The sequence below is a fragment of the Hemitrygon akajei genome, chromosome 9, assembly GCF_048418815.1.
Source record: "Hemitrygon akajei chromosome 9, sHemAka1.3, whole genome shotgun sequence".
Taxonomy (NCBI): Eukaryota; Metazoa; Chordata; class Chondrichthyes; order Myliobatiformes; family Dasyatidae; genus Hemitrygon; species Hemitrygon akajei.
In genome coordinates this window covers 70381998-70409092 of record NC_133132.1, presented here as the reverse complement: position 1 = coordinate 70409092, position 27095 = coordinate 70381998, and the positions used below count along the sequence as shown (strand labels likewise).

The 27095-nt window shown below is 44.0% G+C and overlaps 1 protein-coding gene across 6 annotated transcripts in view; it reads right to left on the bottom strand.

Moving 5' to 3' along the window:
• Positions 1-27095, bottom strand: part of LOC140733225 (phosphofurin acidic cluster sorting protein 1-like) — a 279192-nt gene that overhangs the window by 136945 nt on the left and 115152 nt on the right. For all 6 annotated transcript variants that reach the window (XM_073056265.1, XM_073056267.1, XM_073056266.1 and 3 more), the window contains exon 2: positions 8675-8762. In XM_073056265.1, coding sequence (XP_072912366.1) covers positions 8675-8762 — 88 coding nt within the window. The remainder of the gene's footprint in view (positions 1-8674; positions 8763-27095) is intronic.

Here is a 27095-nt window from a genome sequence, read left to right as displayed (position 1 = left end):
ACAGGGACACAGCCCTGATACCTCCAGCACACAGAGACACAGCCCTGATACCTTCAGCACACAGGGACACAGCACAGATACCTCCAGCACACAGAGACATAGCCCTAATACCTCCAGCACACAGGGACACATCCTTGATACCTCCAGCACATTGGTGTCCAGGAACTGATACCTCCAGCACACAGAGACACAGCCCTGATACCTCCAGCACACAGAGATACAGCCCTGATACCTCCAGCACATTGGTGTCCAGGAAAAGATACCTCCAGCACAGAGAACCAGCCCTGATACCTCCAGCACACAGGGACACAGCCCTGATACCTTCAGCACACAGAGACACAGCCCTGATACATTCAGCACACAGAGACACAGCCCTGATACCTCCAGCATACAGAGAAACAGCCCTGATACCTTCAGCACACAGAGACACAGCCCTGATACCTCCAGCATACAGAGAAACAGCCCTGATACCTTCAGCACACAGAGACACAGCCCTGATACCTCCAGGACACAGGGACACAGCCCTGATACCTCCAGCACACAGGGACACAGCCCTGATACCTTCAGCACACAGAGACACAGACCTGATACCTCCAGCACACAGGGACACAGCCCTGATACCTTCAGCACACAGAGACACAGCCCTGATACCTCCAGCACACAGAGACACAGCCCTGATACCTTCAGCACACAGAGACACAGCCCTGATACCTTCAGCACACAGGGACACAGCCCTGATACCTCCAGCACACAGGGACTCAGCCCTGATACCTCCAGCATACAGAGAAACAGCCCTGATACCTCCAGCACACAGGGACACAGCCCTGATACCTCCAGCACACAGGGACACAGCCCTGATACCTTCAGCACACAGGGACACAGCCCTGATACCACCAGCACACAGAGACACAGCCCTGATACCTTCAGCACACAGAGACACAGCCCTAATACCTCCAGCACACAGGGACACATCCCTGATACCTCCAGCACATTGGTGTCCAGGAACTGATACCTCCAGCACACAGAGACACAGCCCTGATACCTCCAGCACACAGAGATACAGCCCTGATACCTCCAGCACACAGAGACACAGCCCTGATACCTTCAGCACACAGAGACACAGTCCTGATACCTTCAGCACACAGGGACACAGCCCTGATACCTCCAGCACACAGAGATACAGCCCTGATACCTTCAGCACACAGAGACACAGCCCTGATACCTCCAGCACACAGAGATACAGCCCTGATACCTCCAGCACACAGAGATACAGCCCTGATACCTCCAGCACATTGGTGTCCAGGTAAAGATACCTCCAGCACACAGAGACACAGCCCTGATACCTCCAGCACACAGAAACACAGCCCTGATACCTCCAGCACACAGGGACACAGCCCTGATACCTCCAGCACATTGGTGTCCAGGAACTGATACCTCCAGCACACAGGGACACAGCCCTGATACCTTCAGCACACAGGGACACAGCACTGATACCTCCAGCACACAGAGACACAGCCCTGATACCTCCAGCACACAGAGATACAGCCCTGATACCTCCAGCACACAGAGATACAGCCCTGATACCTCCAGCACATTGGTGTCCAGGAACTGATACCTCCAGCACACAGAGATACAGCCCTGATACCTCCAGCACATTGGTGTCCAGGAAAAGATACCTCCAGCACACAGAGACACAGCCCTGATACCTCCAGCACACAGGGACACAGCCCTGATACCTCCAGCACATTGGTGTCCAGGAACTGATACCTCCAGCACACAGGGACACAGCCCTGATACCTTCAGCACACAGTTACACAGCCCTGATACCTCCAGCACACAGGGACACAGCCCTGATACCTCCAGCACACAGAGACACAGCCCTGATACCTTCAGCACACAGGGACACAGCCCTGATACCTTCAGCACACAGGGACACAGCCCTGATACCTCCAGCACACAGGGACACAGCCCTGATACCTCCAGCACACAGGGACACAGCCCTGATACCTTCAGCACACAGAGACACAGCCCTGATACCTTCAGCACACAGGGACACAGCCCTGATACCTCCAGCACACAGGGACACAGCCCTGATACCTTCAGCACACAGAGACACAGCCCTGATACCTTCAGCACACAGGGACACAGCCCTGATACCTCCAGCACACAGGGACACATCCCTGATACCTTCAGCACACAGAGACACAGCCCTAATACCTTCAGCACACAGAGACACAGCCCTGATACCTTCAGCACACAGGGACACATCCCTGATACCTCCAGCACACAGGGACACATCCCTGATACCTTCAGCACACAGAGACACAGCCCTGATACCTTCAGCACACAGAGACACAGCCCTGATACCTTCAGCACACAGGGACACATCCCTGATACCTTCAGCACACAGAGACACAGCCTTGATACCTTCAGCACACAGGGACACAGCCCTGATACCTCCAGCACACAGGGACACATCCCTGATACCTTCAGCACACAGAGACACAGCCCTGATACCTTCAGCACACAGAGACACAGCCCTGATACCGCCAGCACACAGGGACACATCCCTGATACCTTCAGCACACAGGGACACAGCCCTGATACCTCCAGCACACAGGGACACATCCCTGATACCTTCAGCACACAGAGACACAGCCCTGATACCTTCAGCACACAGAGACACAGCCCTGACACCTCCAGCACACAGGGACACAGCCCTGATACCTCCAGCACACAGAGACACAGCCCTGACACCTCCAGCACACAGGGACACAGACCTGATACCTCCAGCACACAGGGACACAGCACTGATACCTCCAGCACACAGAGATACAGCCCTGATACCTTCAGCACACAGAGACACAGCCCTGATACCTTCAGCACATTGGTGTCCAGGAACTGATCCCTCCAGCACACAGAGACACAGTCCTGATACCTCCAGCACACTGGGACACAGCCCTGATACCTTCAGCACACAGAGACACAGCCCTGATACCTCCAGCACACAGGGACACAGTCCTGATACCTCCAGCACACAGAGACACAGCCCTGATACCTTCAGCACACAGGGACACAGTCCTGATACCTCCAGCACACAGGGACACAGCCCTGATACCTCCAGCACACAGGGACACAGCCCTGATACCTTCAGCACACAGGGACACAGCCCTGATACCTCCAGCACACAGGGACACAGCCCTGATACCTTCAGCACACAGAGACACAGCCCTGATACCTCCAGCACACAGAGACACAGCCCTGATACCTTCAGCACACAGAGACACAGTCCTGATACCTTCAGCACACAGGGACACAGCCCTGATACCTCCAGCACACAGAGATACAGCCCTGATACCTTCAGCACACAGAGACACAGCCCTGATACCTCCAGCACACAGAGATACAGCCCTGATACCTCCAGCACACAGAGATACAGCCCTGATACCTCCAGCACATTGGTGTCCAGGAAAAGATACCTCCAGCACACAGAGACACAGCCCTGATACCTCCAGCACACAGAGACACAGCCCTGATACCTCCAGCACACAGGGACACAGCCCTGATACCTCCAGCACATTGGTGTCCAGGAACTGATACCTCCAGCACACAGGGACACAGCCCTGATACCTTCAGCACACAGGGACACAGCACTGATACCTCCAGCACACAGAGACACAGCCCTGATACCTCCAGCACACAGAGACACAGCCCTGATACCTTCAGCACACAGAGACACAGCCCTGATCCCTCCAGCACACAGAGACACAGCCCTGATACCTCCAGCACACAGAGACACAGCCCTGACACCTCCAGCACACAGGGACACAGCCCTGATACCTCCAGCACACAGAGACACAGCCCTGACACCTCCAGCACACAGGGACACAGCACTGATACCTCCAGCACACAGGGACACAGCACTGATACCTCCAGCACACAGAGATACAGCCCTGATACCTTCAGCACACAGAGACACAGTCCTGATACCTCCAGCACACTGGGACACAGCCCTGATACCTTCAGCACACTGGGACACAGCCCTGATACCTCCAGCACACAGAGACACAGTCCTGATACCTCCAGCACACAGAGACACAGCCCTGATACCTTCAGCACACAGGGACACAGTCCTGATACCTCCAGCACACAGGGACACAGCCCTGATACCTTCAGCACACAGGGACACAGCCCTGATACCTCCAGCACACAGGGACACAGCCCTGATACCTCCAGCACACAGAGACACAGCCCTGATACCTTCAGCACACAGAGACACAGCCCTGATACCTTCAGCACACAGGGACACAGCCCTGATACCTCCAGCACACAGGGACACAGCCCTGATACCTCCAGCATACAGAGACACAGCCCTGATACCTTCAGCACACAGGGACACAGCCCTGATACCTCCAGCACACAGGGACACAGCCCTGATACCTCCAGCACACAGGGACACAGCCCTGATACCTCCAGCACACAGGGACACAGTCCTGATACCTTCAGCACACAGAGACACAGCCCTGATACCTCCAGCACACAGAGACACAGTCCTGATACCTCCAGCACACAGAGACACAGTCCTGATACCTCCAGCACACAGAGACACAGTCCTGATACCTCCAGCACACAGGGACACAGCCCTGATACCTTCAGCACACAAGGACACAGTCCTGATACCTTCAGCACACAGGGACACAGCCCTGATACCTCCAGCACACAGGGACACAGTCCTGATACCTCCAGCACACAGAGACACAGTCCTGATACCTCCAGCACACAGGGACACAGCCCTGATACCTCCAGCACACAGGGACACAGTCCTGATACCTTCAGCACACAGGGACACAGCCCTGATACCTCCAGCACACAGAGATACAGCCCTGATACCTCCAGCACACAGGGACACAGCCCTGATACCTTCAGCACACTGGGACACAGCCCTGATACCTCCAGCACACAGGGACACAGCCCTGATACCTCCAGCACACAGGGACATAGACTGTCTGGAGTGAACCAATTCTCTTTGAAGCAGAGAATGCAGCAATTCTTTGTTCCCTCCGATACAGCAATCTTGCCCTTAGGTTCTCAATCTTGTTCTTCAAAAACTGCCTTTGCTAACAAGATGCTGGGTATAGCCTGACTTGGAGTCCTCCTCTCCTTCCTCTCTTACGGCCATGGCAATGTACCTTTGTCCGCTTAAAGGTGCCATGCTTGAGATTTAAGTGTGCACAGTTCTTCATTTTGCATTTTGCAGAGATTTGTTTTGTATTCCACTATCAAAACTTAAGGAATGTGTTAAAAAACATGCAGTCCATTTAAATCTGACCACAGCCAAGTCACAAGCACAACAGTCATCTTGATGGACTTTGCACATTTTATTTGTGACCGTGTGAGTTCTGCCCTGGTCCTCTGGTTTCTTCTAACATCTTAAAATTGTGCAGGTTGGTGAATTAAATGACAGTTCTTATTAACCCCTAGTACATAGATAAGAGGTAGAGTCTGGGTGTAATTGATGAGTTTATGGGGAGAGTGAAATGGAATTGGTATAAATTTTACCTGATAATTGACAGTGTTGATGGGCTGGAGGGTATGTTTAATGCAGAGAGATGTTGTGACATTATAGAATTATTTCCCAAATTTTTTCTACATATGGTTCAGAATGGCAAGAACCACCAACCTTGCTATAAATTTAAGGCTTTCTAGGTATGATTCCAAGATACTGCAAGGGTCACTACAATAAATGTCAGGCCTTATCAAAGTAGTTAGGGTAACCTCCTTTACTTCCTAATCTTGCACTGCAATTTCTTTTTGTCATTCTCCTGAATGATCTCAAAGAAATTGAGGTGAAATAGGGACAAGGTCATGCTATTTGGTCTCATTGCAGGAACCATGTTTACACACATTACAGGCGGATCCTGATTGCCTAAGTGAGTGGGCTGAGGATTGGCAAATGGCTTTCAAACAGATGGCATAGATTTAAGGTGAGAGGTGAAGGATTCAAAAGGGACTTGAGGTTGAGACCACTGAAAAGATTTGAAAAAAATGCATGAATAGGAAGGATTTAGAGGGATAGGGGTCAATAGAACGAGTTTAATTGGCTTCATGATCAGCATGGAAAAGTTGGCTTGAAGGCCTCTTTTCTTGCTGCATTGCTATATGACCTTTGTCCTTTTACTTCAAATATCTGCATGACCACTGATATCTGCATCACATACAACTTACAAATTCTCTTATCTTTCTCCCCCATCACCTTCCCATCTCTTAAAGACCTTTTCTCCAAACTCCTTTTCCTCTCACCCAGGTGATCCTCTCCATGACTTTCATCACTTGATGGAGAACAATCACAATCCTCAATTACAACACAACTCCCTCAACAAAAGGTCACTGTACAAAATCTCTTCTTCACCTTTGCCACAGTGTCCTGCTTCAGGTGGTCACATGTTCTAGTTTTTGATGAACTGATATTTTACAAAGGCTCAATATAAGCTTGCAGTATCTGTATACTTATGTTTCTGTCCCATCTGAAGAAGTTTTGACACTGGCCTTATCAGCCACCTCACAACCCACAAAAAAAGAGTGAAGTAAGTCATCGTCAGTCCTGAAGGACTGCCAAAGAAACTTCTGTCTCCACTTATCAAGATCTGAGTGTGCTTCCCTCAAATAGTATGGAAGTGTTCAACATTATGGAGTTCAGAAAAAGTAAAGAAACATTAAAATTACTGACCTGGCCCTCAGCAGATTGCAAATCCTCAGCACTTGAACAATGCTTCCCAACTTCACAATCCACTAGCAAGAGGACTTATCAGCCTTAGCTACACGTACAGTCATAGTCATACAACACTGAAACAGACCCTTTGAATCAACTCATCCACACCAACCAAGATGTCTACCTATCCAGTCCCTGCATTTAGCCCATATCCCTCAAAATATTTTCCATCTACTTGTTAATCTAAACATCTTTTAAACATAATTTATTCACCTCTACAATGTCCTTTGGCAGCTTGCTCCATACACCCACTACTCACTTTGCAGAAAAAGTTGCACCTCAAGTCTCTTTTACATCTTTCCCCTCTAGTTTCAGACTCACCTACCCTGGGAAAAAATCCAGCTTTTCTACCTCCCTCATGATCTCACGTACCTCCATAAGGTCATCACTCAGCCTCCTGTGCTCCAGGGAAAAACAGAACCAGTCTGTCCAAGTTACCATTTTAGTTCAAGCCTTCTAATCCTGGCATCACCCTTGAGAATTGTTTCTACATCCGTTTCCAGCTTAATAACATCCTTCCTATAACTGGACCAGAACTGAATATAATACTTCGCCTGGTCTCAAGAATAGCTTCTGCAGTTGCAACATGATGTCCCAGCTCTTGTATTCAACTGCCCTGACAAATGATGCAAGCATACTGAACGTCTTCTTCAGCATCCTGTCTACCTGTGTTGTTATCTAGAATTGGATATATGCCACTCTTACTTGGTTGTTACTGGATCTAATTCCTGGAACTCCCACCACATCAGCATAGGGGGAAGACCTGCACCAGAAAGCCTGCTGTGATTCAATAAAGTATCTCACCATCTCATCTCAAGGGAAATTAGTGAAAGACAATAAACGTTGGCCTTGCTGATGATATCCACAACTCAAAAATGAATGTGAAAATACATCATCGTTTGTAGGTGCTTGCGGCATACAAGCTGACTGCAGCATCTTGTATATCACAGCAATGTCTATTCTTTAAAAAGTAACATTCAAAGGCTGTGAGATGTCCTGTGGCTCTGAAATAACCTGTAGGGAGGCAGGTATTAAGTGATTTGCAAATGCCTCTCACACAGATTGATTATCTTTAGAGAATGCATGAGCAAATTATATACATTAAATATGTATGCTGTGGTGAACAGCTTGATTTTTCACAGCCTTCATGTTTTTTTGCTAACCTAGCTGGTAGTGAGGCTCTAGCTAATCTTCAGATTAAACAGCCCAAGACCACACTATCCAATATATGAGCTGAGCACCAACCCTTGCAGCCCTTCTATGATACTGCTTTGCTGTCTTCTTCTACATCTAAATTAAATTGCTTCCACTTGGAATGAATATTCTTGTTATTCAGAAAGAGGAACAATCAATCCACACCTTATGCCTCTCCAAATTCCCTAAAATCCAGCTTCCCTCTTAAAGAGATCTATTTCTTATTAGTTGCATCTTCGAGAAAAAAAAAGAGTTTAATTACCATCAAAACCATAGAGATGTATTTATCAGGAACTACTGGTAACCAATTTAGTTATAAAAATCTCACCTACTATCAGCCATGCAGCATCTAGCAATTTTAACAAAACTTGTATATCTTAATGTCCTGTCTGACAATTTTCTTCGGTTGTTACAGAAGAAATGTTCAGATGGTTGCACCTGCTCTCATATCCCACTTTATTACACAACAAAACCTTTACCTCTTTTTAATCACTTTTTCTATCCTTAAATACTCAGACCAATTAATACCTCCTCTCTGCTAGACAGCATTGGATATATTCCCTTTCTCCTAATGCTTTTTTAATTAGCCTGCTGATCCATTTGGGAACAACTGAACAACTTTCTGTTTGCTGTTTTTTTAATCCTTGTTACCAATCAAAAGCCAAGTCACACACCGGTGTCTCCTTTAGATAAAAATGATGAGAAGCCTACCTGCATTTTAACACCAATTACCACAGAGTTCAGATCCTTGTCAAGTTCTTTCAGTACAGTAAGTTTCTTCAGTGTGAGACTGCACAACCTACAAAGAGATGAACAAGAATTATTTACGATTAATCAGGCATATTTCAGTATTGTACTAACTTACAATGGTTGAGGTATGAGTTAAGTCTTAATATGATATTGAAGCTCAACATCACAGCATCAAAGAAATGCTGCAGCAAGGGAGGATGCCATTAGCTTCCAGCACAGTGAGCACAGAGAGCTTCCCCAAGACAAAGGCAGTAAACGGGTGAACATGGCAGCCCTCCTTAGGTTGACGATCTTTGTGAGCCCATTTCATGCTTCTGGCAGAGGTCGATTTTCACCAGAGAACTCCCAAAAGACTGGACTGCAGTAATTCCTACTGAGGATCAGCATGATGTTATTTATGCCACTGGCCTTCACAACAATTGATAATGTGTCACTGGCTGCTCTTTAAGTAATACTAAGCTAAAACCTGACCTAAAGGTGAGCAGTTTCTTTCGTCTTGTCTCTCTTTTCACAAAAGTCATGCTTCAATAAACACGTTACATCTCAATTCTAATGACTATTAAAGACCTGGACTGCACTGCATGACAGAGAGGTTGAAGCTGGGTCACTAACAGCATATAAGAACTGGTTTTGAATCACTTAGGTATAGAAGGTTATGGACCAAGTGCTGGGAGATAGGATTAATAGGGAAGGATGCCTCCTGGTAAGCATGAACAGGATGGGCCAAATGGCCTGTTTTCATGCTGCATGATTCTATGACTCTAAATGGTTGCAATTAACTCCATCCATATCCCCTAGACCTCTCTTCTACGCAGAGAGAAAGACGGCTGGAATGTGCCACTGGGGAGTTGGAAGTACAGGCAGCCCCCGAGTTACGAACGTCCGACTTACAGACAACTCGTACTTACAAACCAAGGAAGGAGAATGCCATTTTAAATTGTTGCCGTTGACACTGTGTTGAGTGTTTAACTTTGTGTTTGGCTTAAATTTTTCGTAGTAAGATTCACCCTGACCCTGCCCCCCACCCATTTCGGTTGGCTGGTGGTGCAGTGAGATCAGCGCCGGGCTCAAGTTCGATCCAGTGACAGACCACTCCCGTGCCGGGTTGATGTCGATCCAGTGACTCCCGTACCATCCATGCCGGGTTGATGTCGAGCTCGCAACTTGACCTCGTAAAAAACCACTGCCACCTCCAGTTTAAATTCCCATGCAGAATATTGTGGAGGATCAAATACCCAAACCCAGCACAGCCCCCACTTGTTCCATTTAGCCTGTCTCAGTGTGGTGGTCCTTAGGACCCAGCAGACCTCAGGAGCCGGCGGAGCTCAGGACCCGCCACCCGCAGTGTTTCTGTTCCACTGATGGGAAGCGATCGCGATTGAAAATAAAGTGGAAATAATAGTGTTTGGAAAGAGGTGGAACACCACTGGTCATTGGAAAAGCGTTGGGCTACAGTCGGTCAACGATCGGAACAATTTTAAAGGATAAAGTGAGAATAATGGAGCATGTGAAAGGCCCTGCCCCGATGAAAGCTACAATTATTACTAAGCAACGCAGTGGTTTAATTATTGGAATACATACGTTTCTTAAGTGTTTTATATGCATAGAAAGGTAAAACATATACTAAGACAAACATTTGACTGACTCTAAATAATACCGGATGTACTTGTTCCGACTTACGTACAAATCCGACTTAAAGAGGGACTCAGGAACAGAACTCGTACGTAACCCGGGGACTGCCTGTAGATACACTAATGGCATTTAAGAGGCATTTACACAGACATGCATCACAGCTCTAAAGTCAAAGTACACATTATCAAAGCTTGTATCAGAAATAAGTTTATTATTCCCGACATAACATTACAGCACAGTACAGGCCCTTTGGCCCATGATGTTATGTTGAACTTGTAACCTGGTCTAAGATCAGTCTAACCCTCCTACATAGCTCCCCATTTTTCTATAATCCATACATATATATTTTATATACATATGTAAATCTGATTTTTTTGTGTGGCAGGATTACAGGGCCACTGTTCTATCTGTGACAGCAAGAAACTACAGAGAGTTGTGGACATGGCTCGGCACATCAGGGAAACTGGCACTGAATTCACTGATGTGATTTACACTTTATGCTTGCAAATGATAACACCATAGCAGGCCGTATCACAAATAACAATGAGTCAGAGGAAAGGAAAGAAATAGAGAGCTTGGTGACATTTTGTCATAACAACAATCCTTTCTGCAATGTCAGCAAAACTTGGTCATTGACTTCAGAATGGCGGGTGGTGACTGCATATTCTCCTGTTTATATCAATGATGCTTAAGTCCAGAGGGTTGATAGCTTCATGTTCCTAAGAGTGAACGTCACCAAGATTCGATTCTGATCTAATCATGTTGATGCCACAACCAAGCTCATCAATGTGAGTAACTTCATTCACCCCAACTCTGAACTGATTTCACACCCTACGGACTCACTTTCAAGACTCTACAACTCATGTTCCCAGTATTATTTATTTAGGTTTTTTGTATTTGCACAGTTTGGTCTTCTTTTGCATATTGGTTGTTTGCCAGTCTTGGCTTGGCATAACTTTTCTATTGATTTTATTGCATTTCTTTGTTGTACCCTGGATGCCGCTAAGAAAATTAATCTCGAAGTAGTATATGGTGATATACATGTACTTTGATATTAAATTTACTTTGAACTTTGAGCAACTTTACTTCCTCAGGACACTAAACAAATGTAGCACGTCCCCTTTAACCCTGTCCAGCTTTATTAATGCATCATATAAATCATCCTATCCAGATGCAGCACAGCTTGCTGTGGCAGCTGTTGTGCCCTAGTCTGCAAGAAATTGCAGAGTTGTACATCACAGAAACCAGCCTCTCCTCCACAGACTCAGTCTACACTTGCTGCTTTGATAAAGCAACCAACAATCACAATCAAAGACCAAACTGCCCTGGATATTCTCTCTCCTCCCCCCTCCCAATGGCCAAAAGATAAAAAAGACACAAAGGACTTATCACTAGGTTGAAGAACTGCTTCTACCCACTGTTATATTTCCTTCTACTACTTCAGTGCACTGTTGCAATGAGTGATCTGTACGGATGCCATGTAGAACAAATACCTCAGTACATGTAACATTCTGTTTCAGGAACGGCCCCAGCTTCTCCATTCTATCCACATGTCCCCTATTCCTAGAACCACTCCAGTGAATCTCTTTTATACCCACTCCAACAGCCTTCACATCTGTCCTAAAAGGTGATGAATAAACTGGTCACACTTCTCTGGCTGTGCCTGAAACAGTTTATAGAGATTCATTGTGACATCCTTGTTCTTGTCCTCTTTGTCCCTATCTATAAATGCAGAATCCTTTAATTTTTGGGGTGCTTTTCTTGCCACGTACAATGATTGTTGCACATAATACCCTCAAATTATCTGTTTATGCCATCTAGTTTATATTTATATTAGTTTTGATTGCAACATTTAAGGGAAGTTTGGATAAGTACATGGATGGGAGGAACATGACCATTTATGGTCCAGATGCAGCTCAATCAGACTAGGTAGAATAAGTTTAGCACAGACTAGATGGGCAGAAGGGTCTTTTTCTGTGCTGTAGTGCTCTATGACTCTATTGCCCTCCTTGTCCCTGGGACCTAATCGTGGTAATCTTGTAGTAGAATAGTGGAATATAATATCAAAGTAAATTTTAATGTCACATACACAAGTATCACGAAAAACGTACTTACAGTGCCATCACAAGCACATAGCATAATAGAAGGAGCATTCACAAAAAAACATAAATTATACATAATTTTGTCAAGAAAACACAATTAGAACAAAAAGTAATTTTAGTGCAAAGTGGTCACAGTGTTGCTAAAGTGTATTGAATGCTCAGTGGGAGAATTCTTGCTTGTTTAAATGTAATATTTTTTCTGAGTTTACTTTCACCTGCCACCTTCCATTCACTTCTGTTTATATCTACATAAAGTCTATTAATATCTTCCTCCTAGTTCATTAAGCCTCCAGATCTTGTGCTGTCAACCAAGTGGAAGCTGTGCCCTGTACACATATGTCTATGTCATTGAGAAAATAAGTGGTTTCAGCATTGACCTCAGAGTCATAAAGTTATGCAGCATAAAATCAAGCCTGTCTATGCCAAACAAGTTGACTATCTGAGCTATTACCATTTCTCACCTTTGACCCATATCTCTCTAAATCTTCTCTATCTGTTTAATTGCACTCACCTTTACCACTCCTCTGGCAGCTCATTCCATACACCTACTACCTTTTGCCCCTCAGGTTCCCTTTAAATCTTTCCCTTATCTAAGCTTATCACCTTAAACCTATGCCCTCTAGTCTTAGATTTTCCCGAGAAAAAGTCTGTGACCACATGATCTATGCCCATCTGTCAAGTCCTCTCCTCACAGCTCAAGTGTTCTAGTCCTGGTAATATCCTTGTCAACATTTATGTGTTTGTCTTCTTCAAAAGCAACCCCTTGTGAAGAAGTAATTGCTGGAAAGCACAATGAAAGCTTGTATTTCTATCCAGTGGCATAATATCAGCCAACTCTTTATATCAATTGCATACTTTTGAAGTACCTTCACTTGCTTGTGGCATTATATGAACAGCAACCATCCCCAAATAACACTGAGATGATGATCAGCTAATATGATTTTAAGTGGTAGGATTGGATTAAATTTTGTCCCCAACACCAGAGAAAGTTCAACATAGCAAAATGTGTACCATGCATAATTTTATGAAACACTACAAATAAATGCTGGATACAATAGTACCACAAGCATTCAGACTGAAAAGAGATTTTTCAATGTTCATTTGAAGAAATGCATCTGATGAAAAGTTATTTTGGCAGCTGGGATGATCTATCATTTATATGGCAAAAAACTAAAGGGTTAAAAGGCATAAACAGCAGGAACTATTCCAAACTTGTTCAGGGTAGTGGTGGGTTAGCAGAAATGTGAACAATTTTGTTTTCTGAACTCTACAATCTTCCTAATATAAAAATGTCCTAAAACTGCAATTACACAGCAGGTCTCATTAAATGAATACAATAATATCCCCCTGGAGCCAAGCAGATAAAGCACTAGCTCTAAGTTAATATGGGACTGCCCCGCTGTGGGTTCCTGCCAGAAGTCTGTGCAACAAGGATTGCATAGTGGATCCTCTCATCAGCAAATGTTAGTTAAACATAAGATTAATCCAACTTTATTGCCAGAAGAATTTAATAATAACATTGAAAAAAATTTGAGGAACTTTCAGAGTAGACCAATTCAAAGCTAATGAGGACTACATGGACTACAGAACAAAACCAGATAAGTACGGAGACTACAGGAAAGGTTGTGACATGGAAATTCCCCACATCACCTGATGAGGATTGGACACAGGTTCAACCAAAGATCTCAGTTGGCAGGAAAGCAAAGATAAGGATTACACTGATCTAAACTGTTTGAAATGAGCAAATATACAGATCCAGGAAACACCAGCTGTCCTGTGAATCAGGCTTCCACTGAGCCAGATATTAACCCGTATTCTCAGCTCAGGACTGCACTGACCATGTACAAATTGAAAATAAATTGTAAATTTGTTTAGCAAATGAAAACGTAGTAGAATATAGTATGGTATAGCAGAGTATAGTAAAATATAGTAGAGACATAGAACATAGTAGAATAACATAAGGAAGCAGGTTTGTCCCTAAAATATCCACATGTTGAGAGATTTTCCACAGTTTCATGGTGACAAGGGGTTTGTAACTAAATCCTTCTCTGGGATACATAAGGCGTTGAAGAATTGGCCAACCAGCCCTCTGAGCCTACTCTGCCAAGAGGATCAGATTGGCCTTTGACTTCAGTACAACTTTTCTGCACTATCTCCATATATCTGATTCCTTTAATGTCCAGATATCTGCCAGTCTCTGACTTGAAAGACCATGACCAATCTTCCACAGCTCTTCCAGTTAGAGAGTTCAACTGGTTTACTGTTATCTTAGTTCCAAAGGACTCCTCAGCCAGATAAATCAGCTTTCATGTATCCAGCCTGGAAGGTGCTTTTAAGAATTTAGTATGTTTTGATGAGATCGCCTAACATTCTTCTAAACTCCAGAGAATATAATCTAGTCTGCTCAACCTCTCCTTGGGAGCCAAGAGATAACGTTGCAGGTAAATAGGACCCTGGTCAGACCCCACTTGGAATACTGTGCTCAGCTCTGGTCACCTCACTACAGGAAGGATGTGGAAACCATTGAAAGGGTGCTGAAGAGATTTACAAGGATGTTGCTTGGATTGGGGAGCATGCCTTATGAGAATAGGGTGAGTGAACTCGGCCTTTTCTCCTTGGAGTGACAGAGGATGAGAGGTGACCTGATGGAGGTGTAAAAGATAATGAGAGGCATTGATCGTTTGGATAGTCAGAGGCTTTTCCTCAGGGCTGAAATGGCTAGCATAAGAGGGCATAGTTTTAAGGTGCTTGGAAGTAGGTATGGAGATGTCAGGGTTAAGTTTTTTTACACAGAGTGGTGAGTGTGTGCAATGGGCTACCAGCAACGGTGGTGGAGGCAGATACGACAGGGTTTTTTAAAAGACTTTTGGATAGGTACATGGAGCTTAGAAAAGTAGAGGGCTATGGGTAATCCTACTAATTTCTAAGGTAGGGACATGTTTGGCACAACTTTGTGGGCCGAAGGGCCTGTATTGTGCTGTAGGTTTTCTATGTTTCTATGTTAAACAGCAAATAGACCACTCCTCGAACAAGACTAGTGAATCAGCTACACTCCCCTCTATTGCACGAATTTCCTTCCATGGTAAGAAGATCAAAACAGTACATGTCTGAATTCACCAAGGCCTTGTACAATTATAAGATTTCCTATTTGATATTTTCAAATCCTTTTCCAGTAAAGGCTAACAAAACATTTGCCCTCTTCTTTGCTTCAACACCTGCATGTTCTGATCAGGATACAAGCACACCCAGGCTTAAATGTGAATAGATGAGTTAGTCAGTTGGCCATCAATGAAAAGATTGGTGGTAGAAACATAGAACCACAGAAAACCTACAGCACAATACAGGCCCTTCGGCCCACAAAGCTGTGCTGAACATATCCATACCTTAGAAATTACCTCTATTTTTCTAAGCTCCATCTACCTATCCAGGAGTCTCTTAAAAGAACTTACTGTTTCCGCTTCCACCGCCATCGCTGGCAGCCCATTCCACGCTCTCACCTACGTAAAAAACTTACCCCTGACATCTCCTCTGTACCTACTTCCAAGCACCTTAAGACTGTGCCCTCTCGTGCTAGGCATTTCAGTCCTGGGAAAAAGCCTCTGACTATCCACACGATCAATGCCTCTCATCATCTTGTACACCACTATCAGCTCACCTCTCATCTTCCGTCGCTCCAAGGAGAAAAGGCCGAGTTCACTCAACCTATTCTCTTAAGGCATGGTCCCCAAATCAGAAAACATCCTTGTAAATCTCCTCTGCACCCTTTTTATGGTTTCCACATCCTTCCTGTAGTGAGGTGACCAAAACTGAGCACAGTACTCCAAGTGGGGTCTGACCAGGGTACTATATAGCTGCAACATTACCTCTCTGCTCTTAAACTCAGTCCCACAATTGATGAAAGCCAATGCATTATATGCCTTCTTAACCACAGAGTCAACCTGCACAGCAGCTTTGAGTGTCCTATGGACTCGGACCCCAAGATCCCTCTGATCTTCCACACTGCCCAAGAGTCTTACCATTACTACTGCCATCATATTTGACCTACCAAAATGAACCACATCACACTTACCTGGGTTGAACTCCATCTGCCACTTCTCAGCCCAGTTTTGCATCCTATCAATGTGCCGATGTAACCTCTGACAGCCCTCCACACTATCCACAACACCCCCCAACCTTTGTGTCATCAGCAAATTTACTAACCCATCCCTCCACTTCCTCATCCAGGTCATTTATAAAAATCACAAAGAATAGGGGTCCCAGAACAGACCCCTGAGGCACACCACTGGTCACCGACCTCCATGCAGAATATAAATCGTCTACAACCACACTTTGCCTTCAGTGGACAAGCCAGTTCTGGATCCACAAAGCAATGTCCCTTGGATCCCATGCCTCCTTACTTTCTCAATAAGCTTTACATGGAGTACCTTGTCAAATACCTTGCTGAAATCCATATATACTACATCTACAGCTCTACTTTCATCAGTGTGTTTAGTCACATCCTCAAAAAATTCAATCAGGCTCGTAAGGCATGACCTGCCCTTGGCAAAGCCATGCTGACTATTCCTAATCATATTATGCCTTCCAAATGTTCATAAATCCTGCCTCTCAGAATCTTCTCCATCAACTACCAACCACTGAGGTAAGACTCACTGGTCTATAATTTCCTGGGCTATCTCTACTCCCTTTCTTGAATAATGGAACAACATCCACAACTCTCCAATCCTCCAGAACCTCTCCCGTCCCCACTGATGATGCAAAGATCATCGCCAGAGGCTCAGCAATCTCCTCACTCGCCTCCCACAGTATCCTGGGGTACATCTCGTCCGGTGCCGGTGATTTATCCAAGTTGATCCTTTCCAAAAGCTCCACTACATCCTCTTCCTTAATATCTACATGCTCAAGCTCAAGCCTTTCAGTCTACTGTAAGTCATCCCTACAATCGCCAAGATCCTTTTCGGTAGTGAATACTGAAGCAAAGTACTCATTAAGTACTTCTGCTATCTCCTCCGGTTCCATACACACTTTTCCACTGGCACACTTGATTGGTCTTATTCTCTCATGTCTTATCCTCTTGCTCTTCACATACTTGCAGAATGCCTTGGTGTTTTCCTTAATCCTGTCCGCCAAGGCCTTCTCATGGCCCTTTCTGGCTCTCCTAATTTCATTCTTTAGCTCCTTCCTGAAAATCTTATAATCTTCTAGATTTCCATCATTACCTAGTTTTTTTGAACGCTTCGTAAGCTCTTTTCTTCTTAACTAGATTTACAACAGCCTTTCTACACCATGGTTCCTGTACCCTACTATCCTTTCCCTGTCTCATTGGAACATACCTATGCAGAACCCCAAACAAATATCCCCTGAACATTTGCCACATTTCTTCTGTACGTTTCCTTAAGAACATCTGCTTCCAAGTTCCTGCCTGAAAGCTCATATTTCCCCTTACTCCAATTAAACGCTTTCCTAACTTGTCTGTTCCTATCTCTCTCCAATGCTATGGTAAAGGAGATAGAATTGTGATCACTATCTCCAAAATGCTCTCCCACTGAGGGATCCAACACCTGACCAGGTTCATTTCCCAATACCAGATCAAGTACAGTCTCTCATCTTTTAAGCTTATCTACATATTGTGTCAAAAAACCTTCCTGAACACACCTAGCAAACTCCACCCCATCTGAACCCCTCCTTCTAGGGAGATGCCAATCTGTGGATAGTTTAGAAGATTGCCAAAGGATACAGCTGGATATAGATCAATAGCAAGTATGGGTGGAAAAAAGACAGATGGAGTTTAATCCAGTCAAGAGTGAGATGCCACACTTTAGGAAATCAAATGTAATGGTCTATTAACAGTGTTGATATACAAGGAATTTTGTTCCTACTCCTAGCTCCCTGAAAGTGGCTGCATGGGTTGATAAGCAAGACATATAGCAGGCTTGCCTTTATTGATTGGGGCATGGAGTCCAAGAGTCAGGAAGTTATGGTGCAGCTTTATAAAACATAAGTTAGACTGCATCTAAAGCATTGCATTCAATTCTGATTGTCCCATTATACGAAAGGAAGTTTTGAAGAGGGTATACAAGAGGTTTACCAGGATGCTATCTGGTTAAACAGCATGTGCTATAAGGAAAGGTTGGACAAGCCTGAGTTGATTCTTTGGAGAGGCAGAGGGGAAACCTAATATATAAGGTTATGAGAGGCATAGTTAGAGAGCTAGTATCTTTCTCCCAAAGTCAAAATGTATTAAAACTGAAGGGCAGATATGTAAGTCACAAAGGATAGGTTCAAATGAGCTATGGTAAAGGAGATAGAATTGTGATCACTACCTCCAAAATGCACTCCCACTGAGAGATCTGACACCTGACCAGTTTCATTTCCCACTATCAGATCAATACAGCTTCTCCTCTTGTAGGCTTATCTACATATTGTATCAAGAAACCTTACTGAACACACCTAACAAACTCCACCCCATCTAAACCCCTCACTCTAGGGACATGCCAATTGATATTTGGGAAATTAAAATCTCCCACTACAACAACCCTATTATTTTTACACCTTTCTAGAATCTGTCTTCCTATCTGCTCCTTGATGTCCCTGTTACTACTGGGTGGTCTATAAATAGCACCCAGTAAAGTTATTGATCCCTTCCTGTTCCTAACTTCCACCCATGGAGACTCCGTAGACAATCCCTCCATGTCTTCCTCCTTTTCTGCAGCTATGACATTATCTCTGATCAACTGTGCCATGCCCCCACCTCTTTTGCCCCCCTCCGTCCCTTCTGAAACATCTAAAGCCTGGCACTTGAAGTAACCATTCCTGCCCCTGAGCCATCCAAGTCTCTGTAACAGCCACAACATCATAGCTCCAAGTATTGATCCACGCTCTATGCTCATCCACTTTGTTCATAATACTACTTGCATTAAAATAGACACATCTCAAACTATCGGTCTGAGTGCATTCTTTCTCTATCACCTGCCTATCCTCCCTCTCACACTGTCTCCAAGCTTTCTCTATTTGTGAGCCAACTGCCTCTTCCCCAGTCTCTTGTGTTCAGTTACCACCCCCCAGCAATTTTAGTTTAAACTCTCCCCAGTAGCCTTTGCAAACCTCCCCACCAGGTGTGGCAGAGGTCCAGATGTTGGTGTTAGGTGTGGTAGAGTTTTGGATGTAGTTGTGTGTAATGGAGGTCTGGTTGGTATTGTGTGTAGTGGAGGTCTGGTTGGTATTGTGTGTAGTGGAGGTCTGGTTGGTGTGTGTAGTGGAGGTCTGGTTGGTGTGTATGGTGGAGGTCTGGTTGGTGTGTGTAGTGGAGGTCTGGTTGGTGTGTATAGTATCATTGGTCCCCCTGGGATTCAAGTGCAACCCATCCTTTTTGTACAGGTCACGTCTGCCCAAAGACGTCCCAATGATCCAGAAATCTGAATCCCTGCCCCCAGCTCCAATTTCTCATTCATGCATTTATCCTGCACCTCACTCTATTCCTATACTCACTGTCATGTGGCACAGGCAGTAACCCCGAGATTACTACTTTTGTGGTCCTGCTTCTCAACTTCCTTCCTAACTCCCTGTAGTCTGCTTTCAGGACCTCTCTGCTGCTTCAGTAAAACAGCCGGCATAATCAAAGACCCCATCTACTCCAGACATCCTCTCTTCTCCCCCCTTCCATCAGGCAGAAGATACAAAAGCCTGAAAGCACGTACTGCCAGATTCAAGGACAACTTTTGCCCCATTGTTATCACTCTCCTGAATGGACCTCTTATAGATAACATGAACTCTTAGTCTCACAATCTACCTTGCTATGATCTTGGACTCTGTTGTTTACCCGCAGTGCACATTTTTGGCAGCTTTTACACTTTATTCTGCATTTTTGTGGTTTTACCTTATTCCAGCTCATGCACAGTGTCATGATTTGATCAATATAAATAGTATTCAAGACAAGCTTTTCACCGTACCTTGGTACACATGATAAGAATAAACCAATATCTGTACCACCCTTTGCGTGAAAAAGTTGTTCCTCAAGTCCCTTTTAAATCTCTCCCTTCTCACCTTAAAACTATGCCCTCTAGCTTTTGACTTCTTTTCCCTGGAAAAAAGACTGAGTGCATTTGCCCAATCTATGCCTCCTGATTTTACACAGCTCTATAAGGTCACCCTCAGTCTCCTATGTTTCAAGGAATAAAATCCTAAAGCCCTAGCTTATCAAACTTCTCCCTAGAACTTAGGCCCTCTAATTCTGGTGACATTCTTCTAAATCCTTTTTGTACTCTTGACAACTTAATGTTGCCTTCCCTATAACAGTATAACCAAAACTGTACACAATACTCCTGCTGCAGCCTCTTATAACTGCAACATTACTTCCCAACTTTTATTTTCAATTCCCAGACTGAGAACAGTCTGAGACTTTCTATACACCAATTTGACTGATCTTCAGGGTTATTTTCTATCAGCATTAAAATGCCACGCTCTTTGTGTCTTTCGAATGACTGGGTGATTTTATGTTCTTGATCCCAGTTGACTCTCAGGGAAGAGCTGGACTTGTCCAGTTTTCCACACTGAGCTCCAGGACTGGTTGAGATTTGAGTGGTGGAGCAGGAGGTGGTGAGTGCCCCAATATCTTTGTGTGTCACAGGAGAGCTGTGAACATGGTGTGTGCCAAGAATACTAAGCCCCTTGGGTACTTGGGAACTCATTAAATAAGGGTAAGGTGGGCAGAAGTGAATACCGTTGCTATTACTAAAGAGAAGGTGCACGGTTCCGGAAGAGGTAGCTGAAGAGAATCACTAGGTTTTAGAATGGTTATGGAGGACTGGAAAATTGCAAACGTCATTCCTCTCTTTAAGAAGGGAAGGAAGCAGGTGAAAGGAAATTATAGGCCTGACTTCAGTGGCTGAAAAGATGTTGGAGTCTATTATTATGGGTGAGGTTTCAGTGTACTTGGAACAGGCCAAAGTCAGCATGATGTTCTTAAGCAGAATTCTCGCCTGACAAATTTATTGGCATTCTTTAAGGAAGTAACAGGGAGGATAGACAAAGGAGAGTCAGTGGACGTTGTTTATTTGAACTTTCAGAAGGCGTTTGACAAGGTGCTGCATGTGAGGCTGTTTAACAAGATAAGAACCCATGGTATTAGAGGAAAGATACTAACACAGATAGAAGATTGGCTGCCTGGCAAGAAACAAAGAATAAGAATAAAGGAGCCTTTTCTGATTGACTGCCAGTGACTAGTGGTGCTCCACAGGGGTTGGTGTTGGGACTGCTTCTTTTCACGTTATATGCCAATGAGTTGTATTAAGGAACTGATGATTTTGTGGTCAAGTTTGCTGATGATACAAGGATAGGTGGAAGGGCAGTTAGTGCTGTGGAAGCAGGGTGTCTTCAAAAGGACTTAGATAGACTGGGAGAATGGAATACATTGTAGGGAAGTGCATTGTCATCCACTTTGATAGAAGGAGTAAAGGCGGAAAAATTCAAAAATCAGAGTTACAAAGGGGCTTGGGAGTCCTTGTGCAGAATTCTTTAATTAACCTGCAAGGTTAGCTTGCAGGTTGAGCCAGTAGTAAGGAAGGCAAATGCAATGTTAGCATTCATTTCAAGTGGACTAGAATACAAAAGCAAGGATGTACTGTTGAGGCTTTATAAAGCATTGGTCAGCCTTAAAGCCTTGGAGTATTGGGCCCCTTATCTAAGAAAAGATGTGCTGACATTGGAGATGGTCCAGAGGACATTCACAAGAATGATCCCAGAAATGAAAGGATTAACCTTTGAGCAGTGTTTGATGAGTCTGGGCCTGTACCCACTGGAGTTTAGGAGAATGGGGGGGATCTCATTGAAACCTATCAAATTTTGAAAGGCCTAAATAGAGTGGATGTGGAGAGGATGTCCTCTGTAGTCTAGGACCAGAGGGCACAGCCTCAGAACAGAGGGACATCCAATTTGAACACAGATGAAGAAAAACAGCTTTAGCCAGAGGGTAGTGAACCTGTGGAATTCATTGTCACAGACAGCTGTGCATGGGGTAGAGTTAAGGTGGAGGCTGATATGTTCCTGATTAATCAGGACATCAAAGGTTAGAGGGAGAAGGCAGGAGAATGGGGTTGAAAGGAATAATAAATCAGCCATAACAGGATGGCAGAACAGACTCGATAGGCTGAACAGCCCAATTCTTCTCCTATGTCTTATAGACTTATGGATTCACTTCTTCACTACTTTAGTTTAATGTTGAGTAAGAGGTTGATATGGCACCACTCAACCAGGTGTCCTAGCTTGCTCCTGTATGGGGGCTCATTACCACCTGATGCACAGTTTTGACCCAAAAAATTGCTAATTGTTTCTGTGTAACCAACCCCCACCCTACCACGCCCTCAGCATAGATGCAGCTCCACTGAATGAATTCCTTTAGCAGATTGTTTTTGTTTTATTCTGGATTACTCATACCCTGTGAGAGAATCTGAAGAGGGGGGAGTGCAGGATGAGACAAGGGCTGTGGACACAGTCTTTGTGTAAGGTAGGGAAGGGATTGATAGGGGCTGACCATAAGACCTGTGATCTTCCAGGTCTTGTTAAAGTCCATATAGAAAATATCTACCATCCTGTCCTTGTCATTGTTCTTGGTCACCTCTTCAAAAAATCAATCAAATTTGTGAGACACGATTTCCCATGCAAAAAGCCATGCTATCACCAATCGGTCCTTGCCTTTGGAAATACAGTTTGATCCTGTCTCTCAGAATCCTCTCCAGTAATTCTCCTATCACTGTTAGGTTCATCTGTCAGCCAGAAGTCACCTTTATCAAGGCCATAACAATGTGGATCCGCTTATTCTCATCACAATTTGGTATCCTATTTATCAATGCGCAATCATCAAATTTAGCAACTGCACCTTTGGTGCCTGTATTCAAGTCACTTATGTAAACTATACAAAGTTGATGCTTTGCATCAATCCGTCATATACACTACTAATTACATAAGACCATAAGACCGTAAGAGGTTGGAGCAGAAGTAGGCCATTCGGCTCATCGAGTCTGCTCTGCCATTCAATCATGGGCTGATCAAATTCTTCCAGTCATCCCCACTCCCCTGCTTTCAACCCACACCCTTTGATGCCCTGTCTAATCAGGAACCTATCTATCTCTGCATTAAATACACCCAATGACTTGGCCTCCACAGCCACTTGTGGCAACAAACTCCACAGATTTACCACCTCCTGAATAAAGTAATTTCTCCACATCTCAGTTCTAAAAGGATGTCCTTCAATCCTGATGTCATGACCTCTTGTCCTGGACTCCCCTACCATGGGAAATAACTTTGCCATATTTAATCTGTTCAGGCCTTTTAACATTCAGAACTTTTCTATGAGATCCCCCCTCTTTCTCCTGAACTCCAGGGAGTACAGCCCAAAAGCTGCTAGGTGTTCCTCATGCGGTAACCCTTTCATTCCTGGAATCATTCTCGAGAATCTTCTCTGAACCCTCTCCAATATCAGTATATCCTTTCTATAATAAGAAGCCCAATACTGCACACAATGCTCCAAGTGTGGTCTCACGTGTGCCTTATAAAGCCTCAACATCACATCCCTGCTCTTATATTCTATACCTCTAGAAATGAATGGCAACATTGCATTTGCCTTCTTCACAACTGACTCAAACTGGAGGTTAACCTTTAGGGTATCTTGCACAAGGACTCTCAAGTCCCTTTGCATCTCTGCATTTTGAATTCTTTCCCATCTAAATAATAGTCTGCCTGTTTACTTCTTCCCACTAGAATATATTCCTGATAGCGACAACCTTTTATGTAGTATGTTACCTCCTATACCTAAGGTGCCATGGTTGGTTCTGTAAAATTACCAATCGTGTTCTGTCACCTGTACACAATGGTTTGCGATTTTTCAGACTTACAAGGAAATATCTCCAAAACAATGTGCAATATACTGCGATCAATTTGTCATCTGCATCAACAGATGGTACAAATCCTGGTCTGGTTTCCTGAGGTGACTTCTCAGCTGGTCTGGTTATTTGCAACAAACTCATACTTAGGCACACCCTGTAAATGACCACATCAGTGGCTTCAATCTGCCACATCCCCATGGCAACATTAAAGCTGACCTTTGAAACAAAGCTAAATAAATATCTGACATGCTTTTCATATAATATGAGGAGACATGAAACATCTTTGCTGATTACTATCAACTTCACAGCATTTTCAAAAACTGGCTTGATCAGTTGATGGGTTTAACCATAGAACACAGAACTATAGAACATTACAGCACAGAAACAGGCCTTTTGGCCCTTCTTGGCTGTGCCGAACCATTTTTCTGCCTAGTCCCACTGACCTGCACCTGGCCCATATCCCTCCATACACCTCTCATCCATGTACCTGTCCAAGTTTTTCTTAAACGTTAAAAGTGAAGAACAACTTCATCTGGCAGCTCATTCCACACTCCCACCACTCTCTGTGTGAAGAAGCCCCCCACTAATGTTCCCTTTAAACTTTTCCCCCTTCACCCTTAACCCATATCCTCTGGGTTTTTTTCTCCCCTGGCCTCAGTGGAAAAAGCCTGCTTGCATTCACTCTATCTATACCCATTATAATTTTATACACCTCTATCAAATCTCCCCTCATTCTTCTACACTCCAGGGAATAAAGTCCTAACCTATTCAACCTTTCCCTGTAACTCAGTTTCTCAAGTCCCAGCAACATCCTTGTAAACCTTCTCTGCACTCTTTCAACCTTATTAATATCCTTCCTGTAATTTGGTGACCAAAACTGCACACAATATTGCAGTTTGTTCACATTCTGCTGCAATTGAATTTGCTGGAGGAGCAGTTCACACAGAGATAGAGTTCATGGTCTACAGATATTATTCCTGCTCACCCACCAACTACTAGACACTCCTCAGATAGTCTTATTTCTAACAATCACACACCATACCCATTATTAATGTCTTATAACTCCAAAACATTAAAACTAATTAAAAGCAAAAGACAGGAGCCCAGGAGAATGGGTCTTACTTTGTTCTTTACTTTAGTGAGGCACGCACATATAACATGGTGGCATGACGACGTACACCATTCACATACTTTTACATATAACCTGTAATGAATTATCTAAATCAACAAGAATGCTTAATCAAACAATATATTTACAAAATTACTCAAATATTATTGAAATATTGAATACACAACATTCCTTCCTGCTTAGCTATAAAGATAGCTAAACTCAATATAGAATGCATCTCAATTTCTAATTATATATACATAGACAGTACACTATAAAATACATCACCATTCCCTTTACCTTTTGGAAAGGTAACTCATACTGCTCTGTTCATTGCCATTTCTTCCCGCCTTGTAGTAATGAGTTCAAGGGATGGAGCACAGCAGCCAGGTTTGGCAGGAACCTGTTACAGTAATTGACCAGTCCTAAAAAGGACTGCAACTTTGACATGTCCTTCGGTCTTGGGGCATCCACCACCGCTTCAATTTTCTCCACACACCTGTGTAATGCTTGTGTGTCAATGTAACGCTTGATTTAGAAAATTCACACTTCTTCTGTTTTGGTTTGAGCCTATAATCTAATCTTTCTAACTCTGTCTTGAGATTTGGGAGATGTTCCTTCTCATCCTTAATGGTAGCAATGATGGAATCCAGGTAACACTAAGTGCCTGGGCACCCTTGCAGCTGCTGGTCCATAGATTTCTGCCAGAGTGCAGGTACAGAAGCTACTTCAAAAATAAACGTATTATAGTGATAAAGACCTTTGTGTGTGTTTATGGTGAGAAACACTTTGGACTCTTCTTCTAGCTCCATCTGTAGCTAGGCCTCTGCTAAGTCCACTTTGCTGAATAGTTTCCCTCCAGAAAGGTTTACAAAGATATCCTTTATCTGGGCAGAGGGCATTCATCTACTTTCAGTATACGGTTAATGGTGACCTTAAAATCACCACAGATCCTGACAGACACATTCTTCTTTGCTATTGGGTTCAATAGCCTCCATGCAATCTAGCTCACTAGCTATTTTATCATAGATGAGATAGAGAACTGAATGGGCTTTACAAAACTTGGGTGCAGCATTTTCATGAGCACAATCTTACCCTTGAGCTGTTTCAGTTTTCCAGTGCCATCCTTGAACACTACAGTACCTTTCTTAATTCACTTTCAGTTGACTCTATTACAGGGAACGTGGCATGCAAATTGTAGATGGACCTTCAATCTAGTTGTAGTTGTCCCAGCCACTTACGACCCCTGTTTTTACCACATACAAACCCAATATGGCTTGTTGGTTATTGTATTTCACTGTTACAAATGTTGTTCCCACAAGAGCTATCTTTTTTCCCAGTAAGCAGTTAAACTTCTAAGCAAACTGTATAACATTCAACCCAATGCACTCAGCTAAATTAGCACTTGCTTCTCATCAGCTATTCCATTTTCTTTACATATTGCTGAATTTGCTCAGTATACGATATCGTTTGCTCTTGTACAATCGAAAGCATCTATCTTTCTGATGCAGCCAGCCATTTCTGCTTTTTTAAATTTATGTCTATTATCACCCATTGTTTATGAACTTGTGAATTTATCCGTTTTCTGCCTTTTTAAAAACTTGAACAACTTTCTCCTTTTCTGAAGAGAGGTACTACTCCAAAAAAAAGAAAACATGCAGAGC